A 22910-nucleotide genomic window follows, 5' to 3' on the forward strand; every position below is an offset into this window, starting at 1 on the left:
GTTAATCATTTCCAAGCATATTTATAATAGTTTGTATTTCAGAAATCTCACATCTTATCGATGGGTAGATATGAGTGGTTCAATAAACCCTTTTCCATATTTAAGTAGCAGAAGAAAAACATCATTACTTATACTAAAGCTCTTTTACAGTCTTGCTATATTCTAATTCTAAATCACATGCAGTAACTTTACTGTTTTTTTTCCCTGAGTGAATCATGTTTTGCCTATAAAGATGTAAAAAATTTCTGATATAAGTGAGAGCAGAACTACTTCTAGAAATTAAATAAAATGATATTTATTTTTATAAATACTAGTTTATTTCATAAAAATACAAAAATATAAATATACATTTATAAAAATATGAATGAATTAACACAAAGACATTCTTCAACTAAATAAATATGGCAGTAATAGTCATTCCTATTTCTTTAGGGATATACTTTTTCATATTAATTTACAAAGCAGTTGCACAATGTTTAATAGTAAAGGTGACTGTAAGTCAGTTAAGAAAACATTTATAAAGTCTTTATAGTTAAGGAAAGGCACAAAAAGCCTTTTATGTAACTTTTATTGATTATTGATGTGATATACTTTCCTTCAGAGATTGTTAGGCAAAGAGAGTGAACTGGTTATTATTACTTTTTTAAAAAATCTATATCATTCGTATTCATTCACAGAAACTTACTGATTAAGCAAACCCTTACTAAGACAACACCTACGTATTGTTTGTAATTTCAAATTTTTAAGAATTTCCTCCAAGGAAGAGAATGCGGGCCACTCAATCTAGTAACAAGGAGAGTACTTCCAAAAACATGGATCAAGTCCTACAATACTCTTAATCTCGGTCGCTGTCATCACCCCCATACATATCGGCAAGCTTTTTAAAACGAGGCCCCCAGTCGCTGAGGTAATCATAATCTTGGTTACAATCTGCCGTGAGAGACTCCAAAGAACTGAGTGAATCTGCAATGGAATCATTCCCTTCATAGGCATATGTTGCCAGTGAATCATACGGTGGTGCACTTGGGTCTGAGTCATTTTCTTTTAATCTTCGGTGGATAAAATCTTGTACATCAATATTTTCCCACAGAGGCACAGTCCTCCTTATCTGAAATATAGTTTCAGGCATTACATCCCTTCTAAGTTTACTGTCTTCTCTTGCTTCTGGATTCCTTAATGTGCCAATGTCAAAAGCTTGGGTATCTTCTTCCCCGCCCCCTTCATCGTTGTAGGTCACGATGTTGTCCCGGACATCGTCTTTTGAAATGATCAGAGGTTCCTTTTTCCTCTGCCTCTTCAGTGCAGCAAACAGTACAACTAAAACTATGAACAACAACAACAACAACAACAAAGAGAAAATAGTGAGATTCCATGATTCAGGTTTAAATTAAATATAGCACACTTTGCTGAAGGAGGTTTGTGTGGTATGAGATGCTGAGATTTATTTGGACAAAGAGTAACTACCCTACGCAGATACAGGGTGCCTTGGGCCAATGACTAAATGTCCTGCATTGGTAAAACAATAGATACTACAATCCCTTTATTTACTTTCAAGACTCCTATCCTTAGATTTCTGACATTGCAAAGGCCTTTTTCAGTTATGGCTAATTCATTTAGCCAACTGTTAATTATGTGATTCCTCATTGCTCTCAACAGTAAGCTTGCTTAAACACAATAAAATTCTAAAGCTACAATCATTAGTATCCCAAGAGAAATTGAGCACCAATTTAATATTTTCTTAATGACTCAAGGGTATATATATAAAACGTTATTCACATATATGCATATGTATGCATTATGTATGTGCATATATTACACATATGCATATATATGTGTGTGTATAGATACACGTAAATATATACATGCTACTGATCTAATTCCTTCCAGTAGCTCATATCTGTTTATTTTTTACTTATTTTTATTATGTTATGCTAGTCACCATACAGGACATCATTAGTTTTCGATGTAGTGTTCCATATATTCTTTGTTTGCATATAACACTCCGTGCTCCGTGCAATACGTGCCCTCCTTCATACCCATCACTGGACTCACACATCCTCCCACCCCCTGCTCAAATCTGTTTAAATTCCTTTATTGACTTGGTGTTGAAAGCCTACTTAAAATCTGAACTATAACTCTATAAATGACAATATAAAATTCAGTCTAACTTATCTTTAACCTGTACTCGTCTTACAAGACAGCTCAGACGAATTATCTGGTTACTGAAGATTTCCTTGACATATACAGTTGCTTTGGAACTTTCTGGCTAAAATGTTAATTACAATCCCTCTATTCACTATTCAATGTATTGTTTTTATTATTTACATACCCATAGTATCAGGCTAACTGTGAACTTCCCTGCAGAGAATATACTTTCTTGTTTTTTGCTATATTACTGAAATTTAACATATGTGTGTATGTGACAGTGAATGTATGCAAAATAAATATGCTCTGCAATTTACACATGCACTTAAAAATATGAAAAAAAAAACCCCACATGATTTCCAGGATATAAGTTTCTCATTGGAAATGGACCAAGTCCCTAATTTTATATATAAGAAATGTTAAGAAATAAAGTTAATTCCGCTAAAGCACCCTTGCACATTGCATGGGGGAAATAAAAAACAGGTTCCCCTTACTTTGGGCAGCTAAATTTTTTGTCAATACTATTTCTGTTTTAATAAAAAAAGAAGAAAATGTTGGCTCAAAATCTGCCATTTCTTTTCTCAATTTTTGTGATTACACAAAGCAAACTCATTTACATTAAGACCACATTTCACCAAGGCCTTTGAGTGCCTTATAACTCCATTAAAAGCCTGTCCAATGCTATTATCATATCGACCAACACACTTTCCTTAGCTCCTACTAATTGGTAGAAAGAATTAAAAAAAATTCATTTGAAGCATCTTCAGTTAACCTCCACAGAATAGGTTATGGGTGCTGAGGTATTATATTCAGAATCATCTTGGAGACAATTAAAAAAAAAGAGACTTTTTCAATAAAAATGGAACATATTTGTACTCTTCCCTATTAAAGGATGAAAATAAGTTAATTGATTCCAAGATAGATCTGAAACCCACCAATCTAGTGAATCATGGAGTAAAAAAATGCCCCTTCTAAATTTAATATTAAATTAATTTATAAATTCTCTACTTTTCTCAAAATTTTTATAAATTCTCACTATAAAAGAACAACAATATAGTCAAATTGTTTTAAGGGTTTCTTAGCTAATATGATATTTATTAACTCCCACAAGTGGACCTTAGAATATTCTAAGTTTTTTTTCTCCTCTGTTGGGTCAAAATCACCTACTTTGTTTCCCCAGCCTGAGGTTATTTATTGAATGGAATTTAGAAAGGTTAAGATAAGGAATAGAAAAAGTGTATTATTATGTTCATTAATCTGTAACTGAAATTTATTTCTATTGTGAATATCAGAATATACAGTTACTATAGTGATAGTAAGAGTTATGTGTGACTATTAAATCACTAGAAAGCAGGGATATTTTATATTGCATTTTAGTTATGACATATCTCAAATGATCATTAGACTTGCACTAGAACAGGGTACATATGACAATAAGCACATTTTGCTTTTATTTCTTGTTTAATTGGATGCACACATTTCCTTTTGTCTGATACATCTGATACATTTTGTCTGATATATTAATTTAAATTATTATTCTAAATAGTTCCCATAAGCTTCCTCTGACTCCCAAGGTGTCTTAAGGAACCAAAAAAATTATAAAAGTCCTGCCTCAGGTTTTAGTCTTTGACTTTGCCTTGTAACATAGACAAACTCTAAGAACTACATTTCTTCAGACTATAATGGGTATGTTTAAAGTATCATTGTCCATGCTATATCACTCTCCTGCTAAGAGTAGTCTCTCTTTACTATAGAAACTTAGAAATTTAGTAACTGTGTGCAAACAAGAGTTGCTGGCGAGGATGTGGAGAAGGGGAACACTTGTGCAGTGTTGGTGGGAATACAGACTGGTGTAGCCACTCTGGAAAACAGTACAAGTTAAAAATAGAACTACCCTATGATCCAGCAATTACACTATTAGGTATTTACCAGAGGATACAAAAATACTAATTCGAGGGGATATATGCACCACAGTGTATAGCTGCATTATCCACAATAGCCAAATTATGCAAACAGTGCAAGTATCTATCGACAGACAAATGGCTAAAGAGGTGGTATATATCTATACCGTGGCTATTACTCGGACATAAAAAAGAATGAAATCCTGTCATTTGCAATGACATGGATGGAGCTAGAGAGTATTATGCTAAGTGAAATAAGTCAGAGAAAGACAAATACCATGTTCATATGTGGAATTTAGGAAACAAAACAGATGAACAAGAGGGAAGCAAACCTCTCAGTAGAGAACACACTGAAAGATGCTGGAAGACAGGCGGGGAAGGGGGAAAAGTTAAATGGGTGATGGGGATGAAGGCGGGCACTTGCTGTGATGAGCTCTGGGTGTTGTATGGAAGGTTGAATCACTATATTGTACACCTGAAACTAATATTACACTGTATGTTAACTGAGTTGAATTTGAATAAAAACTTAAAGAAAAGATGAAATCACAGCAAAAATGCTTTAGGAAGTTTGATAACAAAACCTGCATTAGAACCAATTTTAAACTAAAATAATAGAAAAATACTCCATATATAAGCAGCCAGTTGGGAAGGTAGAATGGAAGAAAGGGGGCAGACTTTTCAGAATAATGAAACAGCCTTCTAGGATTTCTGCATAATGCAATTTAGTTTCCTAATGTTATGGTATCTCAGCTTGTTTGGGGGGTGCTTTTGTTCTCCCAATTTGTGCATGCTCATCTTTATGTCTGTGTGTATTATCTTAATATAGAAATGTTAAAAATCAAATTTGTAATATAGGTATTTCCATGTTGTTAGAAATTAGGAAAGGAGAACTGTGTGAGCAAATAAAGTATAGTATCAGGAGCACTTAGCCGAAAGGGGAGCCAAAATTTATTTTCCGTGGGGAGACAAAAATATTTTACAGAAGAGCTGAACTTTCCAGCAGCAGCTCTGAGATGTGGATTGGTGGTATGAATATTCTAAAGCACCCTGAGAAAATGTTTTTCTAAATAGTTGGATCACTTTAGCTGAGACAAATGTTTTCCCCTCACTTTTCATCAATCCCCCACTGAAGTCCTGCAAGGGTATCTGGCCAAAGGGATTTCATCCAGATAGCTTGAAAGGATTTGCAGTGAAAAGGAGCCAGCACATATGAGCACTGGAACATAAATTTGGCTGCCTCTCATGCCCTAAGCATAAGCATTTTGGATGAATATTTGATGGAAACAATTTTGGGGGGAATGTTTTACAGTGGAACAACTGTTTAATTGAATTAAATTGTTTCCTGTGAGGGCATGCTCAAATAAAACATTTGCTATTGAAAGCATGACTTTAGAAAACATTGCGGGACTAGGTATGACCACAATGTCATAGTGATATTTTTAAAAAATGAACTTAAACTTTTATTTTACAACTATGTTTCACAAATTACATGAATAAAAAGTTTATCTTATCTTGAAAATTTAAATGCACTTGCCAATTAGGTGTTTAATATATATAATTTAATATTTTGTATATTAGTAATTTTGTTTACCAATTTTATTAGTAATTTTGTTTGTAATTTTATTAGTAAAGGTAGTCTTTGTTTTTGAGAATAATGGTTTAGAAGGAAAATTCTGAAATAGACTTATCTGAGTTTGAATGCTCGTTAAAACCTTTCTAAATGAGTGAATTATATGTTATTTAGTCTTTCTTGAGAAGAATCAAAATATTTATCTTACACAGTTGATATGAAAATTAAATCAGTTATAAAATTAAATATCTTAGAACAGTGGCCATGGTTCATTAGCATTAAGCAGTATTATATAAAATAGATTTAAAATATGTGTTTGTATATGTGTATATAGCACTAGCTATTATCTTTTTTTTTAAAGATTTTATTTATTTATTTGAGAGAGAGAGACAGAGTAAGAGAGCATGAGAGGGGAGGTCAGAGGGAGAAGCAGACTCCCCATGGAGCTGGGAGCCTGATGTGGGACTCGATCCCAGGACTCTGGGATCATGACCTGAGCCGAAGGCAGTCACTCAAGCAACTGAGCCACCCAGGTACCCTTACCGGTTTTTTAATCTCTGGAAAGCTAGACCTAGCTCAGAGAGAACTCATTTTTTTTTTCCTAATAGAAAGAACCATTTTATAAAAAGTTAACTATTTCAACCGTTAGCCTTAAAGAAGTGTGCTATTTGGTTGCAGCATCCCTGAGCGAGAAGGGCGAGACGTATGAGAGTGAGTGAGCATTCGGAAGTGGGGCTTACCAAGTAGGATGACGACACAAAGAAGGATGGCAATGAGGGCCCCCGTGCTCAGGCCAGCTGCGAGGACCAAGGCCTCTGCATTGCAGGACTGCATGTTTCCTTGATGGTCGCAGGCGCACACGCGGATAGTGAGTGTGCCGGTGCTGCTCTGAATTGGATAATCATTGTCAAAGATTAAAATCGGCAGCAGATAGGTGCTCATTTTGTTGCGGCTGTAACCATCCTTTCGAGTCATGATTCCTGCTGTATTATCTAGGGGGCAAAAAAAAAAAAAAAAAAAAAAAAAAAAGTGAGGGGGAAAACACTCAGACCAGTTTTCAATTTTGCATCTGAAGGTCTCAGTTTTCGCTTAAAAAATGTTCTATACCTTTATTATCTACAATGGTGAAGTTCGGATTGAGAGGAAATTCTGGTACCGGTTCAAAGAAAAATTTGTGGCCTCGGGGAGGGTCGTCTTTGTCCATGACACTGACAGTCTGAATCAACTGAAACCAAATCAATAAATTAAATAAGGCACAAAGAAAAGCAACTCTTGTTGTTATAGGACATTTTAAGTCAGTGTTTGTGTTTTAAAGATATCATTGACATTAAAGAAAGAAAGAACAGGCCATTTTCAGAACTTATGCCAAAGCTTTTTATGGTTCAGTGTAGTGTAACAATTAGTTAAGGTTAAAATATGTTCATCAAGTATGACTGTGCGAGGTGTCTCTATGATCACTTTCTGATTCTTGGCCCCTGGAATATCCAAACTCAAAGAACAATTTAATCCGTCCAACATCTATCTTTTTTTAGCATTGTTAGAAAGCACCAGTCTATTTTATTAATAATTGGTTACTAATCTGTTGCCTCTACTAACAATTGTCTCAAAGGCAGAGAACATAACAGATGCATTTAAAAAAAAAAAAAAGTGATTAGCACAGCTACTCCTACAGATCAAGAACACTATAAATATAGTTTTGGAAAAATAAGCAATATGGTACATAATACCAGAAAGCAAAAGATTCTAAAGCGATGGGACGATCTGACTACGATCATATTGCATATTTTATTCAAAGTTTTGGTTTTTCTTTTAATGGTATCTGTACAGTGTAGGAAGATATACAAATAATGCCTTTAATATTTCATAAAATTAGGTCAAAGTTGAGAAATTACAACACCTCTTAACTGTACTCACTGTGTGCCTGATTGTGAAGAGGGAGCAACAAATAACAAGTGAGAGAATTCCCATTGAGCATTTTATAGGGAAAAAGCGCTAAGCTACACATCGGGGTGCCTGTTTTTCTAGTCATGGGTCTGCAATCTGGTGCGACTTGAAATCAACAGCCATTTAATTACTCTTACTTTCAGATTTCTTTTCCACAAAAAGAAAGAGTTGCACCACTTCCGGTGTAACAGTCCAACTTCTGTGATGAACAATTATTGGAATCTCACAGCAGTTTGACATACCTATTGTCTCGGTTATTGTGTACCCTCTACAGCCAAACTAACCTGAGTACTCACTAGTCAATACCGTTTCCCCTTTAATTTAATATTAACTAGGATTTCATTCATTTTATTGGCAGAGTGTCATGGAACCTTACTTTTGTTTATACAATGCTTCTGAAGGTGCACAATTATTAATACAAATGCAATGCACATTTTCTCTTTAGGAGATTGGGTCATGACCTAGAAAAAAATACTTTTAGTACTTAAATACTTTTGTTTAACCTCCTGTTCCAGATTGGCAATGATATGTCTAATTTTTAGGAATATTTTAGACATTCAACATCAGTCCTATGGTTATATGGCTGAGTTCTTAAAATGATTAGATGAGCCACTGTTTATGCATATTTTAACAGAGAATACATATCAGTAAGCTTAAACTATATTTTCAGCCTTGTTAATTTCAACAAGCAAATCGATTTCTGCCAAGTGTATGAGCAATGACAGAAATTTTAATAGTATATAATAAAATAATTATTAGTTAATATCAATATATTTTATCATTGTCAAATATTAATTTTAATGTGTATAAATTACTCACATGGGTCACCAGAAGAAAAGCATATTAATAGGCAAATAAGTCAAGACTATGTATATGCTATTGTCAATTGACTTGTCTCTCCAAAATATATGTTCAGATCCTCATTCCCAGTACCTGTGAATGTGATCTTATTTGGAAACAGGCTCTTTGTAGATGCCATCAAGTTAAGATGATGCCGTAGGATTAGTGTGGGCCCTAAACCAATGAATGGAGTCTCATAAGAAGAGGGAAATGTGGATACAGAGAAATAGAAAAAGAATGTCATGGGACAGTGTGCACAGAGATTTAGAGTAATTCTTAGAATCCAAGGAATGCCAGTGATTTCTGGCAATTCCAGAAGTTAGGAAACAGAGTCCTCTCCTAGAGTCTTTACAGAGAGGACAGACTGCTGACACCATTGATTTCAGACCTCTAGCCTCCAGAACTGTGGGAGACCACATCTCTGTTATTTTAAGCTCTCTAGTTTGTGGTAGTTTCTCATAGTAGCCTTAGGAAACTAATACATCTGTGAAGATTATTTTAAAATGGCCACACATTTATGAAAAAATGTTCAACCTGAATAATTTGGGAAGAATCTATGTTAAAATTATTATGAGATATTACCATTGGGTGGACACTTAAAGTCTAGTGTTCCAATAAATAGGCAAAACGCTAGGTAAATGACCTATGTGGGAAGCTGTTCAGAGGCATTGGTGAGTATTTATATATACAGTTTAATTATTCTTGCTTCAAAGGTTGTATCAAAGGAAAAGAGTACCAGATAGTGTATAAATAGAAATGTATTATAATGCTCATTATAGTGCTATCTGCTAGAGTAACATTGTGTTTATAAACCAAATTTCTGTTAGTAAGTGGATAGTTGAATGACCTAATGTATAGCTGTACTGTAAAAATTCAGCATCAAATTAAAAAGAATCATGTACTAAATTGAGAGTATGTCCATTACATGTTGCAAAGTGAAAAAAAAGAAAAATAATTTTTAATCCAAATAACTGTGTAATGATTCTTTTTGGCAAATAATGACAATACCCCATCTTTATTCTTGTGTATGCAAGTGGAATCTCTGTCTTGGTCTGCTTGTTTGGGCTGCCATGAAAATCACTGCAGCCTGGATGGTTTCAATAACAGAAATTTATTTTCTCACAGTCCTGGAGACTGGAAGTCTGAGATCAAGGTGCCAGCTTAGCAGGTTTTTGATGAGAGCTCTCTTTCTGGCCTGCAGACATCTTTGCTACCTTCTCACATTGCCTTTCCTTTGAGTGTGTGCAAGGAGAGAGAGAGAGACCGTGATCTCTCTGGTGTCTCTCCTTTGAAGGACATTAATCCTCTCCAATCAAAGCCCCAACCTTAGGATCTCATTTAACATTCATTGCTTCCTTAGAAGCTCCATCGCTAAATATAGCCATATTGGGGGCTAGGGCTTCAGATGAACATTTGGTCCATTGCAATCCTCACTGGAAGAAAAGGAAGACAGTACTTCACTTTTATTTTCTATATTTAAATAGACACAATAAAATTATATATGATTCTTAACATCTATCTACTTTTTCTTTAAAGAAGTATCTAAATAACTTGTTAAAATTTCTTTCTGTGAAATTTGTGCAGTAGCTGTCATTTATAAAATACCATAGTAGTGCCAAAAATGAACATACTCTGCATTTGCTTAAAGTTACTTTAGAGGTCTCTTATATATTAGGGGGACTTTGTAAGAGGACTTTGTGACTCTTGTACAATCTCATTTTATCTCAATAATGTTAAAGTTGAAAAATCACAAAGTATAATTTATCCAACCAAAATATCCTGCCTGAGATTAAAAGAGGAAAAATATAATCAATGAGACAATTATTGTGATTCCCTTTATGCTAACCCAGAACAATTTCATTTTCATTCTTCATGTTTTATTTAGTAATATATTTCCATTCTATTCTTGAATATAACTCAGTATCAGCATAATTATGAATCCAGGGAAGAACTTTCCATATATATATTCATTAAATATCCAGTATATAAATTAAAGCATATATTAAAACTTTTCCTATGACATATGACTTTCATAATAAGAACAACTTCAGAAGTCAACGATTAGATCACTGTGAGTGTTTTGGTAAGGGTAGATGAACATGTGACCAAGAGGATTTATGAGGGTTTGCATAAAAAAAAGTTGGTGCGAGTGAATTAATATAATGTTATCTGCCGTTGTGAAGAGGAGATACATTTTTAAAGTTTATAATAATTGTATTTACCTGCCCAGGTTTTGCATTTTCACAAACAAATGTTTCATAGTACATGGCAAATTCCGGAGCATGGTCATTTATATCTAGAATTCTGATGAAGACAGGGATGTGGCTACTTTGTTTTGAGTTATCTGCAACGAGAACACGAGTAAGACTTCAGGCTCATTTCCAGAGAAGCGGTGATACCACTCACCCCATTTGTAACTTAGCAACTGATCATTTCTGTGGTATTCACTTTCTCAATTGGATTGCTGATGAATAGTTGAGCTTTCTTACATGGTCCAGATGGAAAGCATGATTAAAAAGAGGAGAATATGACTGAGAATGAAGTGTTATTTGTCAGACATAATTTTCCTAGACTAATTATTTTTAGGAGGTTAGACTGTATTTCTATCCTAGAGTAAGGCGTAAAAGAATATCAAGTTTAAAAAGTAGATATTCGATAGTCATTAAAATAATACAAGTATCCAACACAGTCTGATGTTGCTAATGATAAAATCATTCAAGAAATAGAGTCTACTTAATGTTATTATTTTACCACTTTGATGTTCAGGTGGATTATTTCCCACTCACTTATTTCTGTGGCTGTAATGGTGATGTTGTGCCAAGGAGATGATTCCCGATCGAGGGGTTTCAAAGTGAAAATAGAGCCATTTTCGGAGTGAATGCTAAAAATCCGGTCCATATCAGTATGCCGATCAATAGAGTATCTGTCAGAAAAGAGATTCATGAATCTAGGCATTAAGATTCTTAATTCATCTGCTATTTCTTAATGTTATAGGCAATTTAAGCAATGTTCTCATAGAGTCATGACCAGTAAAATGCTGACAACTTTCAAGAATTTTTGTTTAATATAATTGTCATTTACACGGTTTGATATATTTGGCCTTTTCCATCATTACTCTTCTATGATTATATGTACTTTAGAGTTATTATTTATACTCCTGAGTCCTTGTGGCAACCTTTAAGTGAGTTTTTAATTGTCACTTGATTTGCTTAACCTATCTTAGACCTGTTGCAGTGCCTGAAACATAGTAATCAGTCATATTAAATTTGATAGAGTCAATTGCATTAGATAAATTAAAATTATGCTAAAAAACATAAGAACATGTGTCCACGGAGTCCTTATGACTGTAAGTGAATAGAGAGAAGCTGCTGTAAAGTACATTGCTCTTGAATGGCCCTCTATTCAAGGAACATCTCAGATGAATCAAAGGTTATCCTCCAATCTATTCCTCTGAGCTATTGCAGATAAAAATGAAATGACATATTACACAGAGTTTTATAACTCTTTTCTTCAAGGCTGGCTATGGACGATGTCATCATAAACTTTGTATCACTCCGTGGTTGGCAAAATAATGCCTCCCCGCCTCCCCCAAAGGATGCCCACCTCCTAATCCCTGAAACCTGGGACTCTGTTACTTTACCTGGTGAAAGTAACTTTGTAGATGTGATTAAGCTTAAAGTCACCGAGAAGGGAGATTATTCTGGATTATCTAGATAGGCCTAAACTAATCATATGAACCATTTAAAGTGCAAGAAAAAGGCAGATATGGGGTCTCGAAAAATAAGACAGGAGGAAAAAAAGAGATTTAAAGTATGAAAAGGACTTAACCTCTCACTGCTGGTTTGAGGACAGCGGAAAGGGACCGCATGCCAAAGAATACAGGTGGCCTCTAGAAACTCAGAATGAACCTTGAACTGACAGCAAGAAAATAAGAATTTCAGACCTACAGCTGCAAAGAACTGAAATCTGCTAATAACTTGAGTGAGCAAGGAAACGATTTATCTCCTACAGTTTCCAGACAGGAATGTGGCCCTGTCCACACAAACACCATGACTTCATTCCGGTGAGACTCATCCCAGCTCTCTGACCTATAAAACGGTAAGACAATAAATTTGAGTTGCTTTAAGCAGCAAGTTTATGGTAATTTTTAATGACAGCAATGGAAGGCTGCAGTATACTATAAGAAAGATCTTTTAAAAATCCAGCTTATAATAAAATCCTTTCATTATGTCAGGCCGGATTAGGCTATACTAACACTTTAAGTACGTCTGTTTGAGATTTCTGCTGAGTGTCTAATTAAGCCGTATAGGAAAACAAGTTTTTCTTAAACATTACTGTTCAAATGAATTACATTAGGATCTTGTTAAGAACAGATTCTGATTCAGTAGGTCTGGTGTTGGAGCTGGATTTTTATTTCTAACAAACATCCTAGGCCAATTGCATGTTATACACCTATGGACAAGGCTTACACAGTAAGGTCATATACAATGGAATAAACTGATTAGAGTAAACACAGAAAAAGGAAAAAAAAAGGAGAAAACTAACAGACTAAACAGCATCGGGTATAGTTCTCATTTTTCTAGGTATCTTATTAACTTCAGTTAGCAAATGAACTCCTTTTTGATCTGGTGAATCGGGAAATTACAACTCCCATTAGAAATGTAATATATTCAGTATCAGGCACTGACTTTGACAAACATGTAAGTAATAGGTATTGAGCAGCCAATGTTATAAACGTGAAATATTTGTAATTTTAAAAAATATTGGATGAAAATCTATTTATCTAAATTCTTTGATTTTTGTTTGTTTGTTTTTTTGTTTGCCTTGGTTGTTCTAATAAAGAATCCATGACTTAGTCTATTGTTATAAGAACTATACTGAAATTAAGAGATCCATTAGTAAACTCAGCTTTCCAAAATAATTGTAATAGCTTAACATCACGGGGTTTGCCTGATTTATTTTCTGCTAAACTTTATCAAAAGAGTTTCTCAGACTGACAGCATTTCAAAGTGAGTATTTGAGCATGTGGGCAAAATATATACATATACTGGATTTTTAAAAAATATTTTATTTATTTATTAGCAGAGAGAAAAAGAACAAGAAGAGGGAGCAGTGGACATAGGGAGAAGCAGACTCTCTCCCGAGGAGGGAGCCTGACGCAGGGTTCGATCCCACTGGGATCATGACCTGAGCTTAAGGCAGACACTTAACCAACTGAGGCACACAGGCGCCCGTATATAATTTATCTCAAATATGGAATAGCTAAAAGCTTTACACAGTTGGTTTTAGGTTCCTTTCTGTACCTAGTCTCAAAATATAAAACCAGACCCTTCACCTTTTTGTCCTTTGGAAGGGTTGTGCGGTGGGCAATAGAGCCACAGAAGAATGGTGGTATCTTCTCACTTTTTCAATAATCATAATTGTAATTTTCCTACATGGTGTTATGAGAGGTGTTATGGGGAGATTTTTGATATTTGGTCAAATTATTGATTATATGATTTATGGTCACTGCTGAAAAGTAGCTGTACTTCTGGTGTGGGAACTCCTAAAGAGATAGAAGATAACTTTACTGTCAAGTAAATTTACTGTCAATAATTTTGGTCAAATTATTGATTATATGATTTATGGTCACTGCTGAAAAGTAGCTGTACTTCTGGTGTGGGAACTCCTAAAGAGATAGAAGATAACTTTACTGTCGCTGTCCCTTTGGCTCATCGCCAAAACCTCCGTGCGGTGACCAGAAGCTGCCCTGGGCTGCCGGCGCGGGGCGAGTGCCAGATGGACGCCTCCTATGTCACCTTTCCCGGACAAAGTGCTCCGAGTGCTGAGATAGAGGGTTAGGAATACACATACGAGTGTGCATATATGCATATATAATACATGGAGTATTATATATGCATATACAAAAATAAATATATAAAATACACATGGTGTATATGTGTATCTCCTACAAGCAAAGTTTATATCAGGTTTTAACCAGCAATTCATTCCAGACAAGGATCTGAAAGCTTATTAAAAAAATAACTATTAATGTACTAAAATTGAGGATGGCAGTCATGTTAAATTTTCTCTTCTAAATCTCTATTGCTTAATAAATGCTGACATGGAAAAAAGTACAGTGCTTCCTATCTCTAGGTGTCAAGCCTCATACAATTTTAGTTCCTAACATGGGCTAGGAAAGCCAGTAGAACATTTTTAAATATTGTTTTACTTAAATAATTAAATACTTTACCAAATTCTGCTAATGAATAAAACAAACCTAAAATGAACACAAAGAAAGCAGTGCAAAAAATATATATATACATACATATATGTACATATATATACATATATGTATGTATATATATATTTTTTGCATGTATATATATATGTATATATATACATATATATATTCAATACATAGATGTGGTTGAGTTGTGTATATATATGTGTGTATATATATATACACACATATATATATTTGTATATATAATATTTGCCTAAATATATTTCTTTTGATTGTTGGAGAAGTCAGTAGCTAGTCATTATCTGCTATGGCTAATCAGATATTGGATTTTTTTCCTACTGTTAGCATTAAAGATCAAAATGAAAAATAAAATTCCTTTGTACTCATTGTTACTTGCCCTGGAGATTTGCATGGGGCTTTCTATGGTTGAGGAATAGGTAACAATTCTAACTTTATGCAAGTGCAGCTTTGACATGCTTGGAGCTTATGTGGTATCAGAATAAGTTTCTGGCTATCCTATTTGTAGATTCAATTTTGAAAAATACCACCTTCCAAGTGAAGAATTCATGGTGAAGAACCACTTCAACAATTTAGAAATGGCTCACTATAACACTAACACTGAACACTTCCAGGTATATATTCAGAAATTTGCCCTAGTGCAAATGATGTCTCACAATTTGTCAAAGCCCAGTGATAACTGTCTTTTATTCAGCAGTCCACATTCTGTTTTCACCACAGAATGGGACATTCTGGTTTACCTATTAGTAATAAGAACACTGGATTACTGCAGATGACCAGAAAGAGCTTGATAAACAGCACAGGACAAAGCTATTTTCATATTCCAGCAGATGGCCTATTAAAACAACACTATTTTATTCATCTCCTTACATTTAATTTCGATCAGTTAAACAAAAAGAAGGCTGCTGGCATAACTTCTTAAGTGAAACAAGATCTTCAGAAACAGCAAATAAATGCAAAACAGCACAAGAGAACTGACCCTGTGGAAGCTGAACTCTGCTTCAGTTTGTTTGCTTTTCATTTTTCATGTTCTACTGTTAAGAATCCAACACATATCAGATCCCTGTATTTTCATCCATCACAATAAAACACGTCAATTAAATTACAAACACCAGAACAAATCAGTAGTATGCAGAAATGTGTCAGGGCTAGTACTTCTCTTCCTTTACTGAATGCCACGTACATCTTCTACTCACTAAATCAGTATTATTAGGCTATTAATTTGCTCTTTCCTTTCCAGCTACTGCATTCCAGAAATGTGTTTTCTAACTATGAACTATGAAACTTTCATTGCTCTTCAAAAAGAGAATGTGACTATATAGTACTTGAGCAAATAGTTCAAATCTTTTTTTTTTTCCAAATATTAATGGCATGATTTTAAAATAAATGAATATTATTTTACTCTCTCTAATAAAATCAAAGTATTAGAATATTAGAGAAACACACATACACATCCATTTATTCACTCATTTCAGCTTAGGGTAGAATCATGTACATTCATTGAAGCATAGAAGCGTTTCTTTCCAGCAAGTTTTTTGTGTACTTACTTCTCAGTTTGACTGCAGTAGAAAAGATTTCTTCTAAAATTTGCTGAACTTTAAATATGTTGAGCATTAAATAGGTGTGAAATGAGACAACATGTTCTTTCAGAACCTGTAAAGCTATAATCAGCCCCATAACTTGGGAAATCCATGATTACTAATGAGGTGAAGCAGAGCTGACAACAGCTGCTAATTGTAATCATAATCTCATGTTGCAAGCGGCAGATGTATTTCAGAAAATATGTTTGATGAACAGATTTACTGGTGGGTGAGAAATAGTTCCTAAGATTTCCCTGGAAAATATTTCTGCATGTTGCTTATTGTAGCCCATTTCTGCTGTGGGGATCAATCCTCCTTCTAAATTCTATAGGAGCAAACGAAAGTGCCACATATTACATGTTGTCTTCTTGTTGAATTATTGCTAGATTCTCACAGTGTAGTAAGATATCTAAAGGTTTTGTGTGCGTGTGTGTGTGTGTGTGTGTGTGTGTGTATTTCTTTATATAAACAGGAACCAGCCTGTCCTTATCCTGAGGAAATTGCAGATATAGGAAGGGATATACCTGTATAGGAAGGGACTGGGTGGATTATGTATCCATATCTATTTCTATATCTGTATCTATATCTAACCCATATACATATATATGTATATATATACATTATATATATGATATATAAAGACAGACTGCAACTAAATTTCCAGCAATCATGTATCCCCTACACAATAGTGTGTTATTTATACAATAGAAGTTTATTGAGAAGGTTAATGGCATTATCAAATATTTACAATTAATAAAAATACATAAGCCTATATGTATATTATAAGGATCTCTACTTACTAAAGTTGGTTAGGTGATTGATAAATAGAAACTTTCAATACCTGATAAAAATAGAGTAAAATACCACTGAAGTATCTATTGAGAGAACAATTTAATAGATGTCTTCTTCACTGCAAAACTTCTTATGCAAGTGACCAAATTATATAACTAAAAATATATTTTAAAAATATTTTGAATGTCCCTTTTTAGCAACTGTAAAATAACAAGGAATGGATTTACTAGCCCCCCCCACATGCACGTGCATACACACACACACACACCCCACTAACACTAAACAAAATATATGAAACTAAATGAAAATTATTTTTGAAGGATTACACACCAGCGAACAATGACCATAATCCCAGAGAAAAGAGAAAGATAGGTTGTGATCCATAAAACTTCCTAGTTTGCTGCCAGGGAGAGGTTCCAGACAATAATGCAGGAAATGAGATCCCAGATGGAGTCTGTCAATCCCCTGCGTTCAAGCTGGTAGTCCATGTCGAGGACAAAGTCTAGAATTTGAAAGGCTGAGTAATTCATGGGAGAGAGCTCCACAAAGCGGGAACTACTGAAATTTGAAGAAAATATAACTCAAGTTTTCAGCTAAGTTCTGATCAGAACATATTTGGATACAGCTAAAGTGAAACAATAGAAGTAATCAATCACAAGGATTAGGAGGGAGCAAAACTGTGAACTGGCATGTTACTGGGAATAGTTCTGTTTCCACCAACCGAAGAGGAGAAATTCGTACCTCGTGGGGCTTTGGTAGACTACTCAGGAAGGTCTTACTTGATTTACGGGGCAAAATTAGGTCTAGAAAAAAGGGCTGCTAATAAAGCACAAAAGCCAGGTCCAAAAGATTAAGATGTTGTGAGTAATTTAAACACACATCTGAGGGATGCCTGGACGGCTCAGTTAAGCGATTGAGCATCTGCCTTTGGCTCAGGTCATGATCCCAGGATCCTGCTCAGCAGGGTGTTTGCTTCTCCCTCTGCCCCTCCTCCTCCCCCTGCTTGTGCGGACTCTCTCTCTCTCTCCTCTCTCTCTCTCTCACTCATGCTCTCTCTCAAATAAATAAAAAAAAATTAAACACATCTGAATGCAACTCAAGAGTATATATGAAGATGCAAAGCTAAAAAAAAAAAAAGTAAATGCAGAGCTACTTAACACTAACCACAGTAAAACCACAGTGTTTGTCATCAAGTCAAAAATTACAGGCATGCAAAAAACAAGAAAATATGACTTCCAGGAAAAATCTGTCAATCGAAAACAACCTAGAGATAACTCCTCCAGAGAAGAGATTATAATCTACGAAATGAAAAAATACTCTAGATGGAATTAAAGCAGGTTAGATATTGAAAGAAAAAAAGATTAATAAACATGAAGATGAAGACGAATGGGAATGATTTAGAATGGCTAAAAGGGAAAAAAGAAGATAAATAGCACCAGTGCACTGTATTGCACATATAGGAGACCTAGCATATTTATAATTAAATGCCCTTAAAGAAAAGAATATAGGGCAAAAAATATTAAAGGGACTTGCTGGAAACTTTTCCAAGTTTGAGGAAAGCCATAAAAATCACAGATTCAGGAAGCTTTATAAACTTCAAGTTCAAAATAATTGACGCATATTATAGAAAGTTACATCATAATCCAAATCGCTAAAACCAGTGACAGAAGCTAAGAGCATCCTGTGACACAACTGACAGGAAGAGAAAAATAAACATTAAGGACAATGCAAAATTTTTATTGTATTGGTACAAAACCCAACAACATATGTAAAGGTGTACCTAGAGGGAAATTTATTTATCACTAAAATGCACATACGAGAACAATCGCAGGTCTCAAATCAATGACCTCGGTTTCTGACTCAAAGACATAGACAAGAAGAGCAAATGAAACTCAATGTAAGCAGAAAAAAAGAATGAAGATCGGAGTAAAAAAGAGAAAAAAAACTACTGAAAAACCAATATAACTTGTTCCTTGAGAAAATCAATCAACTAAAAAGTCTAGTCATGCTGGCCCACAAAAAAAAAAAAAGAAAGTAGCTACAAATTAACAATATCACTAATGGCTATCATTACTAGAGTATCAAAAGGATAATATAAATATCATGAACAACTTTTTTCAACTGTGATGAAACTCAAAAATTCCCTGAAAGATGAAGAAAAGGGGGAAAAAAAGCCAAACCAGGTCATGCAAGAATAAAAAAACCTGAAGAGCCTTACAGCTACTAAGGAAACAGAATTTGTAGCTATAACTCATATAAAAAAGATAATGCAGTCCTTTGCCTTTAAATTCTGCCAAATGTTTAAGGAAAAATAACATCAATTCTACGCAAACTCTTCAAAAAAATTAAAAGAGCCTCTTATACTTATGGCTGCATTGTGTGACAGTATTACCGTGACACCAAACCCAAACAGACATTACATGAAAACCAAACTGTAAACTAATGTCCCCGTAAAAATAGGTGCAAAATTATTTTTAGACTTCAGTAAACTGAATTCAACAGTGTATAATGATTATAGTATAATGTGGCTAAGTGGCCTTTATCCCAATAATACAGAGCTTGTTCAATATTTAAAAAATAAATCAAATAATACATCATGTTACTATATGGCCATCTCAGTAAACACAGAGAATACCATTTGACAAAATCCAAACTCTGTTCCTGATAAAAATACTTAGAACAAAAGGAATAGAATAAAATTGACCCTGCAGATGGCATCACACTGAATGATGAAAGACTAAATGATTTCATCATAAGACAAGGTAGAAGGTTAAGGATATCTGCTCTTATTACTTCTTCTTAATATCATTTTGGAGGTTTTTGCCAGTGCAATAAAGCAATAAAGAGAAATATAAAAAACATTTTTTGTAGACATAAAAAAACACAAAACACAGCTGAAAAAAATCCCTCTATAAACAGAGAAAATATATTCTTTTGGGTTAATAGATTCAGTTCATTAGGATGGCATCAATTCTGCACACATTACTCTACACACTTAACACAACTCAAATCAAAATTCTAGCAGACTCTTTTGTAGCAGTTTATATATGAAAATAAAAAGGACCTAGAATTACCAAACAAACTTAGAAAAGAAAAAAAAAAGTTAAATGACAAATAATATTTAATTTCAAGACTTTTTTTAAATTTTTTTTTTATTTTTTATAAACATATATTTTTATCCCCAGGGGTACAGGTCTGTGAATCACCAGGTTTACACACTTCACAGCACTCACCAAAGCACATACCCTCCCCAATGTCCATAATCCCACCCCCTAAAGGTACAGAAAACTGTGATTTTGCAAACATAGATAAATACATAATTGGAATAGAAGAGAGAGTCCAGACTTAGACCCATATATACGTGTGCAATTGGATTTTAACAACGGTGGGAAGGCTATTCAGTGACAAGAACAGTTTTTGCAACTCATGATGCTAGAAACGTTGGGGATCCATATACTAAAAACCGAAAGAACTTTGATCCATACCTCATACAATAGAAAATTAGCTTAAAATCATAGATGTAAATATAATACTGAAAACAGTAATCTTCCAGAAGAAAACATGGAATAAGAATTTTGGACTCAGGCAGATGTTTGGTATATAAGGCACTAAAAACTCATCCATAAATTAAAAGTTAATAAATTAGATTTCATCAAAATTGAGAGTTTTGAAAGTTTATGGGAATGTAAATACAGGGCACTAAGTGAGAGAAAATATTTGTAATCACATATCTGATAAAGGACTTGTATCCATTGTGCTAAGTGGTGCGTGTGTAGGTATGTGTATGTATCTCCAGATCAATAATAAGGAAGTAACACAGCAAAATCTAAGCAAGTAGTGAATAAATACTTCATCAGAGAACACATATGAGTGGCACATTAAGCATACAGAAAATGTTCAACATCGTTGGTCACATGCCAATAAGATACTATTATACACCTATTAGAATGGCTGTGATTAAAAAGGCTGACTTTTTATGGTCCAATCATAACTCTAATAGTTATCTCAAGAAAAGTGAAAACATGTTAACTATGCAAATTCTGACTCACAAATGTTTGTATATATACTTAAATACAAATGTATATAAAGGTATTGCAATATCCAAGTATTTGAAACAACTTAAAATTGATCAGTGAGCAGATAAGCAAATTGTGGCATCTCTGAACAATGAAATACTTTTCAGCAGTTGGAGGGATAAACTATTAATGCACATAACAACATGGAAATATCTCAATATGGTTATGTAAGTAAAACAAGTTAGACAACAGAGAATACTTTATGATTGTGTTTGTACAAATTCAAGAAAGCCCAATCTAATCTAATCTAATCTATATTGACAGAAACCTGATCAGTGTTTGCCTGGGGGCTGGAGGATGGGTTTTAGGAAGTTTAGGAGGGAGGTACTAAAAAGCACATGAGCAAACTTTGGGGGGTAAGATATATGTTCATTATCTTGATTTTGCTGATGTTTTAGTGGGCATATGAATATACAAAAGTTGATCAAATCATACAAATTAAAGTTGTGCCATTTATTGTTAGTCAGTAATACCTCAATACATTTGTTTAAAAAGAATAAAAAGACTGTAATTTTCTAAGTTAACATGTCTATAGTTGGAGCTTATGAAATTCCCTATTGTGGGCAATGGGAAAAATGAAGGGAAACTAGACCAAATTCTGAGGGACAAAAACCATGTTTTGCCTTTGCATAATTTTGTCCCTGAGGGATCTGCCTTGTATAACTGAAGTCAGTCCAATTAGTCTACAAATGAGGAACATTATATTAATTATCTCTAATTAGTAAACAGGTCATTAAGAAAGAAGGGTATGTCTGCCAAAGAACTGGCTATGCATTCGGATCAGCAATAGTTTGAATCCTCAGTCTGTTTATTTGTGTACTGCGTGTCCTTTAACCCTTCGCATCTCAATGTATTCTTGTATAAAATTTGGGTGGTAACAGTTATACCTGCCTAATAAAGTTATGGTAAGGCTTAACTGAGCTAATAAATATAAATCTCTTTAGACTCTCTAGCTTATAGCAAGTGCTCAATAAATGGTAACAGTAATTTTACAGAGGAAGGGATAGGCAAAATGTTTGATGGTCTGGTATCATGAATTTAATGCCACAGTTGCGTATAGCTATATCCATCTTCACCCACCCAGCCTATCCATTTATAACTCTCTTTGCATTCCCTTTAAGAACCACACGTAGTAATCACTTAAGATTCCGGAATATTTGAAAGTTTTGAAAAGGTTAATACAATTTTAAACTCGGGGAAAGTATTACACTATACTTCACAATACCATATTAATTTTAATGTTTGCAATTCTCAAATATCGTTTTTTTCTTTACTAATTCTCTGTTACTATTAGAATATAATTGACATACTATTTTTTCCCAAAATTTTAATAAATGGTATGCTGAGTAACTGTTTTTAAAGGAGAAACCAGTATTGCACTGTATGTTAACTGACTAGAATTTAAATAAAAAGTTGAAAAAACTTAGTGTATAAACAAACAAAAAAGATTTTTCAACATTTTCAAATTACCTCTTCGTAACATTTCTAGAACAATGTTTTTCTGATTTATTTGTTTAGATCACTTATTATTGGACTACAATTTCTCCAAGAAAGACAGTGAGATAAGAATCACAGTAGCTAAAGGATTAAAGTCATGGACTCTGGAGCCAGATGGCCTGATTCTCAAACCCAGCTTTGCCACCCACTAATTGTTTGGCAGGTTATTTAAATGCTTGGTACCTTAATCTAAAACCTGCAGACAGGTATAATAATCGCATCTACCTTGTAAAGTGATGAGTCAAATGCAATAAAATCACTTAGAAGGCAGTCCAGCTAAGAGTCGTTATGGAAGTGTTTAGTCTTGTTACTGTACTTGAT

General features: G+C 34.1%; 1 protein-coding gene across 1 annotated transcript in view; it reads right to left on the bottom strand.

Annotated features, from left to right (window-relative positions):
- Positions 1 to 409: 409 nt before the first annotated feature.
- Positions 410 to 22910, bottom strand: part of CDH9 (cadherin 9) — a 141906-nt gene continuing 119405 nt past the window's right edge. Inside the window, exons 8-12 of the mRNA XM_004738086.3 lie at positions 11187 to 11323; positions 10623 to 10744; positions 6724 to 6841; positions 6357 to 6608; positions 410 to 1323 (exon numbers count right to left, since the gene is read on the bottom strand). Of these exons, the coding sequence (XP_004738143.1) occupies positions 836 to 1323; positions 6357 to 6608; positions 6724 to 6841; positions 10623 to 10744; positions 11187 to 11323 (1117 nt within the window). The 3' untranslated portion in view covers positions 410 to 835. The remainder of the gene's footprint in view (positions 1324 to 6356; positions 6609 to 6723; positions 6842 to 10622; positions 10745 to 11186; positions 11324 to 22910) is intronic.

Source organism: Mustela putorius, unplaced genomic scaffold (assembly GCF_011764305.1).
Source record: "Mustela putorius furo isolate JIRA1106 unplaced genomic scaffold, ASM1176430v1.1 tig00000407_pilon_pilon_pilon, whole genome shotgun sequence".
Taxonomy (NCBI): domain Eukaryota; kingdom Metazoa; phylum Chordata; class Mammalia; order Carnivora; family Mustelidae; genus Mustela; species Mustela putorius.